Here is a 12,640-nt window from a genome sequence, read left to right on the forward strand (position 1 = left end):
TTTTTGCTTGATTTGCATTTCACAGCTTTATCTTTTATTTGGATATATTGGTAAAATAATTCACCATGATAACAAAACCATTTAGGCAAATTTATCAGAAAAATAAGTTAATTCATTTTCCTACTGAATACGACAGACCAGTGACAAAAGCAGGTGAATTGATTAATTTCACTACCTCCTGCCAGATCTGAACACATGGCTCCATTTGCCATTTAGATGCTGCATAGAATCAATGTTCCCATCACTTTTCCCAGTTGGTAACTCCAAGGGAAGAGAATTTCATGATATTTTGTGCTCTGCTCATTGTAGTAAAGTAAATGGTAAGTCTGTGTCACTGTAATACTAAGCAACATCATTTAATTTTGTTAGTGTTATTGATAAAAGTCTAAGTTCATCACCTGTGACTTCATTCTTTTCCTTACAAATGATAAGTCCTTTTTAAGTGGACCATTTAATAGGAAATAGGAAATAAATACATGTATTGATTTAAAAGGGAATCCTACAAGCATTTTTATATATGAGTTGTTAATTGCATCAGATAGCCTAATTTATATACCGTATATACTCGAGTATAAGCAGAGTTTTTCAGCACTTTTTTGTCCCGGAAGACAGAGGGGGAGCGGCAATAGTGGAGCAGCGAGTCACAGGAGGCAGGAGCTGGCTGCTGTGGCTAAAATCTGTGCCCAATGCTAAAGAGAATTGAATATTCACTGCGCTTCCAGTGAATATTTATTAATAGCGGGTACAGTAGTTGCAGCCGCCAGCTCCCTGCAGTGGCAGGGCAATCACGTGTGCCCGCTACTTAAAGGAATGAATATTCACTGCCCTCCATGCCCATAGGCGTGGAGGGCAGTGAATATTCATTCGCTTTTGTAGCGGGCACACGTGATCGCCCCTCTATTGCAGCTGCCGGCACCTGAACAAGACACTATGAGGGAGCGCAGGGACAGTAAGTAGGATGGTTTATTTTTAATGTTTTTTTGATGGAGGCCATGCATACAAGGATAGGGATGAGGAGCCATGCATACCAGGATAGGGATGAAGAGCAATGCATGCAAGGATAAGGATGAAGAGCCATGCATACAAGAATGGGAATGAGAAGCCATGCCAAGCAGGATAGGAATGAGGAGCCATGCATGCCATGATGGGGATAAGGAGTCATGCTTACCAGGAAAGGGATGAGGAGCCATGCATACCAGGATATGGATGAGAGACCATGCATTCCAGGGCAGGGATTAGTGGGCCATGCATACAAGTATGGGGATGAGGAGGCCGTGCATACCAGGATGGGGATGAGGGGACAATGCATACCCAGCTTATACTCAAGTAAAAAAGTTTTCCCAGTTTTTTGCGATAAAATTAGGTGCTTTGGCTTCTACTCGGGTTGGCTTATACTCGAGTATATAGAGTACCTAAAAATATCCTGGCAAGACCTCTTTTCATCTATATGAGTAAAAGTTAAGTATTTTCAGCTTTTTCACAAATGTGTTTTTTGTAGATTTAAATGATAAGAAAGTCTAATTTCTGTATGCCCACATACATAGTGGCAAAAACTTCCCTCTCCTTACAGGCACTGTTCTGTCAAAGCAGCAATGAAGGATAAATGAGGAAATCATAGTTGATGAAACTCAGAAGCCATACTGGATGCCAATTCTAGAGGATGGGGTGAGGAAAGATTATAAGAATTATACCCTATTTTACCTCCAAAATAGAAGTTCTCTGTTGAAGATACTTGAAATGGTAGGCTCATGTATGAGCTTGTAGATCCATCATTATCTATGATAAGATTTACACGATTCCTTTTAGCAGTAAGAAAAATATAATGCCATTGTCCATTGTTAAGTTCAAAACCTGTAAAATCAGCAAAACAAGAAAAAAAGAATAAAGTTAATTATAAATTTGATACTGAATAAAATATTTCTCTTGTCATAAGAAGAGCCATGTGGGCATACCATAAAAGCTGCTGGTGACCTAGACAGAGGTAAAGTCTAATTAGACAGGCGGGTCCCCATTGGCTTCTCTGCACCCATTGACCTGGAGAGAAAGGTTTCTGCCAATATGAGCTTACAGCTATGGCTATGGATTGAGCAGCACACATCTGTTGGGATCTCTTTAAGTACGTAAAATAAAAAAAATTGTCTCTAGAGGTGAACAACCTCACCTTTCCACGGTAACCATTTTAATTTTTACACTTTCACTTTATAACTTTTCTTCATCCAAGTGCTACGAATTTTATATTTTTTCATTGACAGCCATATGAGGACTCTCTTTTTCTGTAGACCTAGTTATATTTTTTCATTACTATTACTAGTGACAAGATTATTTTGTTTCTGTCGAATAAGTTACTGAAATGACTCAATTGTCTCACTCGTTATAAAACATATAAATAACAAAAGACTGACTGTCACTTCCAAACAGAAAACGGGTGAACAGGTGATTACTAAAAGTAGCCATCTTTAAACATAACTAACAAAAAAAGTTGCACTCTGTAGCACTAGTGCATGAAAACATGAAATATATGAAATTTGAATTGAGTAACTGCTCTATATAACAGGAAAAAATGGAGACACTTAACGCATAATTTGGCCAATTCATAAATACCCAGCAGTAAATGAAAAAGCAATCTCCTTTTGCTGGCTAATAATTACCTTACATTACTTTAATTATAGCAGGATCCTACCTTCGGAGAGGATTCACATTAGGATAGGTTCCTAGTAACAAGAGGTCAACCTGTCGTTGACTGCTGGGCATACATGAATTTGTCAAATGATGTGCTAAGTATCTCCATTGTTTCATATTATATGGAGAAGTAATGCTATTCATATTTCATATATTTAATATTTACATGGTTTAGCTCTTCAAAGTACAACTTTATTTTTTAGTTGTAAAATATAATCTAACAAATGTTGTTATCATAACACCCATCCTTCCTTCCTATTATCTAATGTCTGTTTCACTAATCAGACAAGGAGGTAGAGTAGGAGTTAGGTCATACCTGTAACTGTATCCAGATACAATTTTCCATTTTTGAAAAGACTCATTTTAAGTTTTCCATCAGAAACATACAGAACAAATTGAAAAGGAGCGGAGCTGAGTTTAGTGGCAAACAAAAAGCCTTCCTTGTTCCAAGTACGGAAATAAAAAGAGATTGTAACTTCTTCTTGCAGAGATAATCCCGGCAAAAGCAAATAGCTTTGCAAATTTAAAAATGTCACTGGAACCACTGGAGGCTCTTGACAGGAAAATGAAACATTTCCCTAGAAAAGAAAAAAAACTTTAAATACATTCTTGTATGTTTGTTTCATGAAGTCACAAATATTATAATATGAATCTAAGTGAAAGAAAGGTTATAAGAAAAGAAAACAGATACAAAGCAAATTTCTAAACTTTTTCATTAATAGCAATACAACATGTTCACAAATACAAATGCTAATTCATTGTAAAATAGTTGTGCCTAGTGCAGTTCAATCATTTTTAAATGTTCACCTGTCACGCTGGTGGGTGTAGACCTTCTGCGTGACAGACCAGGCTCTCCACAGAGGAGTGTGATCTAATGCCTACCGGGAATTAACTTTTCATCTGATAGAGAGATGATAATTGACTGCTGTCAGACACCAAGCACCACCTAGATTCCACCAAAAAACCAGATGGGGCACAGCAAGACATATGGGAAGGGAAGCATTGCCACTAGGGAACTATTAGGGGAGCAACCCCTGAAACTTGCCCTGTGTAACCCTGAGCTCCCTGACATCCCTATATGAGTTATTTTACCCTATGCAGCAATCACATTCCTACCAATGTCTTAACCTAAGCACCACCCTCGATGGTGTGTGGGGTAGTAGGAACACTAGTCCTGCTCTATGATCTAAACACAACAGAAACAGATAAGGGTAAAAGAAACACCAATCAATCAATATGCACTCAGACATTTTCTGTTTTTTTAGAACTGCAAATTAAATTCCAGTACTTGAATTTGTGTGAAAACTTGAATTTCAAGAAATTCGACTAAAACTTGAGGATTGATCTGCTCATTGTCTGAGCTCAAGATAGGTGTCATCTAACAATTTTCTGTACTGTGCTATCTGTGTTCTTTTAACCATGGCTACATTTGTAGATAGATGGATAGATAGATAAACATGCCATTTCTTGTTTAACCTTTGCTGTTATTACATCGAACTTTAGAATTATACATATACTGTATACCGTATAAACACAGGTATAAGCCAAGATTTTCAGCCCATTTTTTTCAGGCTGAAAGTGCCCCTCTCGGCTTATACTCGAATCATTATCCAAGGGGTCAGCGGGGGAGGGGGCACGCTTCTGTCAGATTATACTCACCCCCTCCTGGTGTGGTCTCTGCAGTCCCTGCTTCTCAGACAGATGGTCTCCTGCATTGCAGCTCTTCCTGTGTTCAGCGGTCACGTGGTATCGCTAATTAAAGTAATGAATATGCACATATTCATTAATTTAATGAGCGTTGCCACATGACCACTGAACATTGGAAGGAACTGCGGCGCCGGAGACAATCTGAGAAGCAGGGACTGCAGAGACCACGCCAGGAGGGGGTGAAGAGTATGATGGAGATGATGGGGGAGCCATGCAATATTCACCTGTCCTCGTTAAACCGCCGCACGCCACTCTGTCTTCCACGTCCTCTGGCTGTGATGTTCAGGTCAGAGGGCACGATGACATGGTTAGTGCATGCCCTCTGCCTGAACAGTCACTGCAGAGACCAGGAAGACACAGCAGCGCATGGCGGTGGAACAGGGACAGGTGAATATTGCAGGTGCTGGGGCCCTGAGCCAGCTGTGACACCAGCACCTAGCCCCATAGCGTGCCAGTGTCCCCACCTGCTAAGGAAACCAGCACCTGGCCTCCAGCAACAAGAGGTGAGTATGTAATTTTTTTTAATCGCAGCAGCATATGGTGCATATTATTCTATGGAGCATCTTATGGGGCCATCAACCTTTATGGAGTAGCATATGGAGCATATTATTCTAAGGAGCATCTTATTGGGCCATCAACCTTTATGGAGCAGCATATGGGGCATATTATTCTATGGAGAATCTTAAGGGGCCATTATTAACCTTTGTGCAGCATTATGTAGGGCATATTTTTTGTATGGAGCATCTTATGGTGCCCATCATGAACTGTATGGAGCATTATATGGGGATTCTGATTCAATATGGATATTCAAAAACATTTCACCTACTGATGTCTCAATTAATTTTACATTTATTGGTATATATTTTTATTTTTGAAATTTACCAGTAGCTGCTGCATTTCCCACCCTAGGCTTATACTCAAGTCAATAAGTTTTCCCAGTTTTTTGTGGCAAAATTAGGGACCTCGGCTTATGCTCAGGTCGGCTTATACTCGAGTATATACGGTATATAATAGATGGTAGACACCTGGGGTACAAGTACTAACATTTGCTTGTAGACCAATTGTAGCCCTGTACATTAATATTCTAGTTTATATCATAACAGAAATCATTATTACCTCAATGTGGATCTGAGGTTTATATCTTTTGGCCAAGTCAGAGATGTTTAAACCATTATAATAAAGATTTTCAATACATCCATGAAAGTTCTTCCGCAGCAGTGATGCTGATTTTCCTTGTGATGCGATCCCTCCAAAGCTAAGCTTATAAGAAAATAAAATCAATATAGCCATTAAGCCAGTTTCTATGTGGACTACAAAATGGTGCAGTTACATTCTTAATTGAGCGTTTAATTACTGCATTTTCTTCTAGGTTTTTTCTGGCTTTCTTAATGAATTTTCTTTTTTTTCTCTTCTCCACCACTGCATATTAAATATTATATATAATCGATTTAAAATATAAATTTATTGTTTAGCTTTTAGAATGGCCCCAATGCGGCCAATGGGCATTAGTTTAGCAATAGTCTCCTTGCTTATATGTTAGAATACAAAACTGTGGCACTGCCAAGTATGGCCATATTTTTAAAGGGAATCTGTCAGCAAATTTTTGCTATGTTACCTGCGGGCAGCATGAGGTAGGTGCTGAGACCCTGATTCCAGGAATGTGTCTCTTTTTAGATAGTATTTCAATACAATAAATGAATGTTTGAACAGCTGGAGATTATCACTGTCCGGACTGGTGGTAACGCGAGTCCTGGTCCAACTCCACCCCTAGAACTGATCAGCAGCTTACTGTCAATAAACAATGTACAGAGACAGCTGTTAATCAGGTGGTGGGTTCAGCTTTCTGAACTTTGCTACATGCTACTGTACATCTAAAAACTCTAATTGTGCTACATCTGCTGCACCCAGTGAACTAAGGGATACATCACTGGAATCAGGGTCTCTTTTCCTACATTATGCTGCTCTCAGATGAGGTAGCAGAAACCTGCTGACAGATTCAATTTAACTATACATTTTAAATTCTAGGTTTTCCTAACTCTCTTAATGCATTTTTTAATTTTTTTATACAATCGATCTAAAATTTAAAAGTATTGTTTAGCATTTTGGGATCACCAGAATGCAGCCAAATGGGTAGTAGTTTGGCAGTAGTCTTCTCGGCTATATGGCAGGCTACCGGACTGTGGCAGTACCATGTATGGACATCCGAATAACAATACATTTTTGATTTTTGCTTTAATTTCATTAGTCGTTGGCAGCTTCTGTCATTTTTAATGATTGTTAGATATAATATTATTGAGGGCTCACTCACACAAGCATATACATTGGACAAGTGGTATCTGATCAGATGTCACTTGAACCAATGATATGTGATGGGGCAGTGCCAATCAGTGTTTTTTTTCTCTTACCAATTTGACATTAAAAAAAATTGCATCATGCTGCTCTTTGCAGCACAAATTGGATGTCACTCCCATTCAGTTCTATAGATGTGTGGAAATCATCAGACTGTATTCAGATGCCATTAAGGATATCATATTCCTTTATGATCAATGAGCATCTGATCTATAAGACCCCCATCAACACTGTAAAAATGAAGGCGCTCATAAGTTCTCTTTCAATTTTAAAATCTCAAACTCTAGTATCCCTAATATATTTAGCCAGGAATAACGAGAGTTATACAGTGTGAAATTAGATTATTTAGTGATGAGAATTCTAATTTTCAGAATTGGTATTGATTTCAAATATTAAACGCCTATTGATTATAAAGGTTTGTCATGTCTTAATCATTTGTCATCAATTTACAGGATGAACATATCCTTTAAATAATCCATCAAAGTAATATGGTTAATAAAATACAGTATTTTATTATAAATTCTATTCTGATGGTAAAAAGGGACTACAAAGATCTAATAAAACATGCACTTGTATTAATATGCCTACAATATTTAGCGTAAAAATATGTTAATTCATGAAGAATACCATTTTTCTTAGGGCTCATGTACACAACTTTGATGCAGCCCCAGAGTTGGATGAAGCTGTGATACAGCATCCATAGCAGTACATGGATTCTAAAGTACCTTCATACATTGATAATTTCATATATACATGTTTATTGTAGACCTCATTATGAAAGTATATCTCTAATATGCAGCACACAGAATGCTACCAAAAGGACTATGGTGGCTACCTCACAGGCGCCATTGCATGAACCCTTGCTAAAGTTAGTCTGTCACTCCTAAAATGGTGTTTAAACTGTCTAAACATGTATATATGAGACCTAGCCCCTATTTAAGTCATACTAGGCAAGTATAGCTTAAATGTCAACATCAAAGGGGTTAAATTCCCGTGATCGGTGCTGTAATGTCCACACGGTATAAAGAATTCAAGAGAGAACGCTTTAACTGTACTTTATTCTTCTCCATCTTCCTCCAGCACACAGCATCACATTTCCCTCATCAGGCTAAACTGAAACTCTCCTAACCCATTTCCTGTCTATATCCTTCTAGTCACAAGACTTCCTTTTCTTAAAGAGACAGGTCAAATCATTAAACAGAATGCTGTAGATAAGCCCCTGATGGCGCTGCCGGCACCTGATAGGGCTAAAAATAGGTGACAGATTCCCTTTAAGCTAAAAATAAAACTATAGAAATAGAACTATATGAGCAACTATATGAACTCCTCTGTTACTTTATCCAATGGAATGATTGGGTATGTAAATTTTGTATAGTGAAAACTTGCAAAATATAGGAAATTCTTGGCTGTGGGTATAGGGCATGTCCAACATAATTCTAGAAAAAAGTTATATAAATGCAGGCAGTATATAAAAGTAACAACAATATGTACCGTAGATAAAAACATTGATCAAAGTAAAGTGGCTCATAGATAAGATGCCGGCATAAATTCTTCTGGTGTCTTATTAACTTTAGCCCTGAGTAAGGATAATTTGTGATACACTCCATTCTATACAGTAGATGTATGAGGAGACTTTAATAAAGTTCACTTGTAGAATGGATGATGGGAGTACAGTAATTTAAAAGCATACAAACTAGTTGTCATTTTATTTTGTCATTTATGCAAATATTAACATGATATTCTTTGTATCTAATGTGCTGTTTACTCTCTCATCCATATTTAATATACTAAAAATACACACCTCATAATCAATGTCCAAATAGGAGATGTCTCCTTTCATGAAGAAATGATGCACATGCCTGTCAACAGTGAAATTGACTTGTCTTCCAAAACGCTCTATGACAACCGAATGCCATTGCTGGTCATCTAGCAAGCTTCCCAGGAATACATTAACATGGGGATTAGAGGCATGAAATTGCAAATTACCTTAAAAGCACAAAACAAATGAAAGATGCATATATTATCTGGTAATGAACACATGTTGTGCACATTATACTCTTTATTTTATGTTACAGTAAGTAGAAGCAAATATATATTCTGTGTGTCGAAACCCATTTTATTCATTTTGGAATTTATAAAGAAAAAAATGTGATATTTTATCAAACTATCCAACTTTTGATAAAGGCTAGACACACAGCAAGAGAAAAAAATAGCTTTATTTTACCCTACTACTTTGGACAGAGATATGCAAAAAAATGTTCCTTTCTGTTAACTGTTCTCAGGTGTTCTTAGCTACCAGCAGGTTTGGGAAGCTTGCTGAAGGTCATGAGCAATACGGGCAATTTCTACACTCTGCTGTGACTGGCTGGCAATATAGCATAACCGTCATTATAATTTTATTTAATAAATCAATAGTAGACACAAAAATAAGCAACTTTGTAATATATCTTAGCTGAGCAATCTGCTTCTTTCTCCTCCTGGAATAATCTTCCGCTCTCAGTTCTTGGGTAAAATCTAAAAGGTCTCTCTTCTGCGAATCCAGATCCCATTACTAAGATGGGAAATGACACATTGTGCATTTAAAAGTCTATGAAGGGAGAAGCTATAAGCAGCCACAGAGATTCTGCTGCAAGTTCTCCAGAAAAGACAGGAGAATACAAGAATACAAGAACAGGCAAGGGGCGTGGATGACACAGAGATGTTTTTTCCTTTTTGATATTCTTTTGACCCATTTCCAACATTGGACGTAATATTGTCGGACTCCCCATATTTGGTGCAGGCTCCAGCACTGAACCCGCACTCTTCTGGTCACATGTCAGTTGACATATACAGCTGATAAGTGCCTGCAACAGCCATGGGTGGAATTGCGATCCACCCGTGGCTATTAACTAGTTAAATGCTGCTGTCAATTTCTGAAAGCGACACTTGCACTTACCTGAAGCGCGTCGTTAATCCCGCCGATCGGTGACCCGTCACATGATCGCGGGTCACCGATGGTTTGACATTACAACCAGAGATCTGAAGCAGACTTCTATGGTTGTCATAGCTGGATTGATATGAGCGCCGCCTGGTAGACGACGCTCATAGCAAGTGAGCATTTCTGTTACACAGAGGCAATCTGATTATTGCCTGTGTGTAGCAGAGGCAATCAAAGTATTGCAGCTTCTAGTCTCCCATGGAGACTATTGAAGCATACAAAAGGTAAAATAAAGTTTTAAAAAATATTAAAAACAAAAAATAAAAGTTCAAATCACCCCCTTTTGTCCCATTCAAAATAAAACAATAAAAAATACACATATTTGGATTCACTGCGTTCAGAGTAGCCAGATCTATCAATATAAAAAAAGAACGGCGTGACGAGAGAAAAATTAAAAATGTCAGAATTATGTTTTTTTGGTTGGCGCTTTATTGCCATAAAATGCAATAACGGGCGATTAGAAGATCATATCTACACCAAAATGGTATCAATAAAAATGTAATCTCGGCATGCAAAAAATAGTCCCTCATCCAACCCAAGTCACTAAAAATGGAGATACTACAGGTCTCGAAAAAAGGTACCATTTTTTAACAAAATTTTGATTTTTTTTGTTTGGTATCTATGAACTTGCAATGACTTGGAGAATCATAATGGCAGGTCAGTTTTAGCATTTACTGAACATGGTAAAAAACAAACAAAAAAAAAACCAACTGTGGAATTGCACTATTTTTTCGCAATTTCACCTCACTTGAATTTTTTTTCCCATTTTCCAGTACACATTATGGTAAAATCAATGGTGTCTTCAAAAATGCTACTTGTCCCGCAAAAAACAAGCCCTGAAATGGCCATATTGGCTGAAAAATAAAAAAAGTTATGGCTCTGGGAAGAAGGGGAGCAGTGCAAAAATGGAAATACCTCTGGTTGTGAAAGGGTTAATGTATGCACCCTTTTTTTGGGCTAGATGACAGAGCAAAAATATGAAAATAACAAATGCCTCCTTTGCATATCTGCTTCATTTTCCAAAGTGCTCACACAAACATCATACTATTTTAAGAGGTGAATAGCAAAGCTTAACAGCTTACCTAAATGAATACTTAAGCAAAGTCTTCCTTTAATAAGCTCCAGTGCAATGCGATCTCCATTTTGCCCTTCTCCATGCAGTAAAACACCATCACTGTGCATTGTTTTAAACTTAAGGGAGATCAGATCTTTTGTTGTGCTTATTGACTTTTCATAAAATCGATACATTATAGAGCTTTTACCATCAAGATAAATGATATCCGAACCTACAAATGAAAGAAAAAAATACTCCAGTTTACGGATTTACAGATCACTGTTATGCTTCTTTAATGAACTAATAAGACAAAATTGGAAATGCAACTTCAAAGTTTTAGATTCATATTCTAGTCTACAAGGTAAGTATTTATAGCATTTAATACTTGAGGGGTAAATATATTTAATTTATTTTAGAATGTCAGGTCAAAAATGATGGGAAATATGCTAAGAATCAGTTACCTATTCACTCACCATGGCAAGTCATAGATAGCACATTCTAGAGGTTATATGCATTATTAGAGATTTTTAAAGAAGCACTTTCATGAACTTTTTTTTTTAATAAATCTGTGTATATGTGTATGCAATGTACTATACAGTATGTGTTAATATACTCACCTACTGCCCCCTTCTCCAGGATCTAGCACTGTTCTCCTCTTCTCAATGAAGTCACCAAACTCCACACTATCGGGCTTACTCTTATGTTGCATGTAAAAGTTTGAGCACCCCTTGTCAAAATTATGGATATTGTATACAATTAAACAAGTTGAAGATTAAATGATTTCTAAAAGGCCTAATGTTAAAGATGATACATTTCATTTGAATTTTAGGCAAAAAAATAGTAATTTTTTACATATTAAAAAATTACGAAAAGGAAAATGGTCCAATGTAAAAGTTTGGGCATGCATGGTGAATTGTGTGTTCACACAACTTTAATCAAGGTTTCAGACCTTAATTAGCCTTTTCTGGCCATGGTTTGTTTACTATCAGTGTTAGCAAAGGCCAGGTGATGCAAATTTCCCAGCTTTATTTAAACAGCCTCTTATAACCTTGTGCCAAAAAATGGCAGCCATGCGTATTTCTAAGCAGTTGCCTAACACTCTGTAAATGAAAATGGTGGAAAACCACAAAGCAGGAGAAGGCTATAAGAAGAAAGCAAAGCGTTTTCAAGATGTCCTTTCCTCGGTTCATAATGCAATTAAGAAATGGCAGTTAACAGGAACAGTGGTAAGGATGAGATTTAGAAGACAATGCCAAAATTCAGTGAGAGCTGCTCTTTGGATTGTTAGGGAGGCAAATCAGAAGCCCCACTTGGCAGCAAAAAACCTTCAGAAAGATTTAGCAGACTCTGGAGTTGTGGGACATTGTTCTACTGTTCAGAGGTATTTGCACATATATGGCCTTCAGGGAAGAGTCATCAGAAGAAAACCTCTCCTGCATCTTCACGATAGAATTCAGTATCAGAAATATACAAAAGAACATCTAAACAAGTTTGATGCATTTTGGAAACAAGTCCTGTATACCAATGAGGTTAGAATAGAACTCATTGAATTCAATGAAATTTCACTAAATTCTTTAAGCAAACATAACACCATCTGTAAAAAAAATGAAGTTGAAAAGAGGATGTGTTATGATTAGGTAACCGAGGAGGATAACAGGGGAATAGGCGAGGCAACCAGATAACCAGAGAGGTTGGTAACTTAGCGGATTGCAGACCACTAAACTGACAACACAACTAGAATTAGCCGTGGGACGTACCTACGATGCCCTAGACACAGCCAAAGAACTAACTAAACCTAAAGAGAGAAAGGGGAAAGCTAAACTGCCCTGGAGTAGAACCCCAAAGGAAGAGATAGCCCCCGAACATATATTGCC

At 37.5% G+C, this 12,640-nt stretch overlaps 1 protein-coding gene across 2 annotated transcripts in view; it reads right to left on the minus strand.

The window, feature by feature from the left end:
• The window catches only part of CNTNAP4 (contactin associated protein family member 4), a 1,095,419-nt gene that overhangs the window by 578,817 nt on the left and 503,962 nt on the right, over nt 1–12,640 (minus strand). For both annotated transcript variants that reach the window (XM_073575315.1, XM_073575314.1), the window contains exons 5-9: nt 10,795–10,998; nt 8,537–8,721; nt 5,503–5,646; nt 2,996–3,257; nt 1,702–1,851 (exon numbers count right to left, since the gene is read on the minus strand). In XM_073575315.1, coding sequence (XP_073431416.1) covers nt 1,702–1,851; nt 2,996–3,257; nt 5,503–5,646; nt 8,537–8,721; nt 10,795–10,998 — 945 coding nt within the window. The remainder of the gene's footprint in view (nt 1–1,701; nt 1,852–2,995; nt 3,258–5,502; nt 5,647–8,536; nt 8,722–10,794; nt 10,999–12,640) is intronic.

Source organism: Dendrobates tinctorius, unplaced genomic scaffold, assembly GCF_039654945.1.
Source record: "Dendrobates tinctorius isolate UK_male_01 unplaced genomic scaffold, ASM3965494v1 ptg000044l, whole genome shotgun sequence".
Taxonomy (NCBI): domain Eukaryota; kingdom Metazoa; phylum Chordata; class Amphibia; order Anura; family Dendrobatidae; genus Dendrobates; species Dendrobates tinctorius.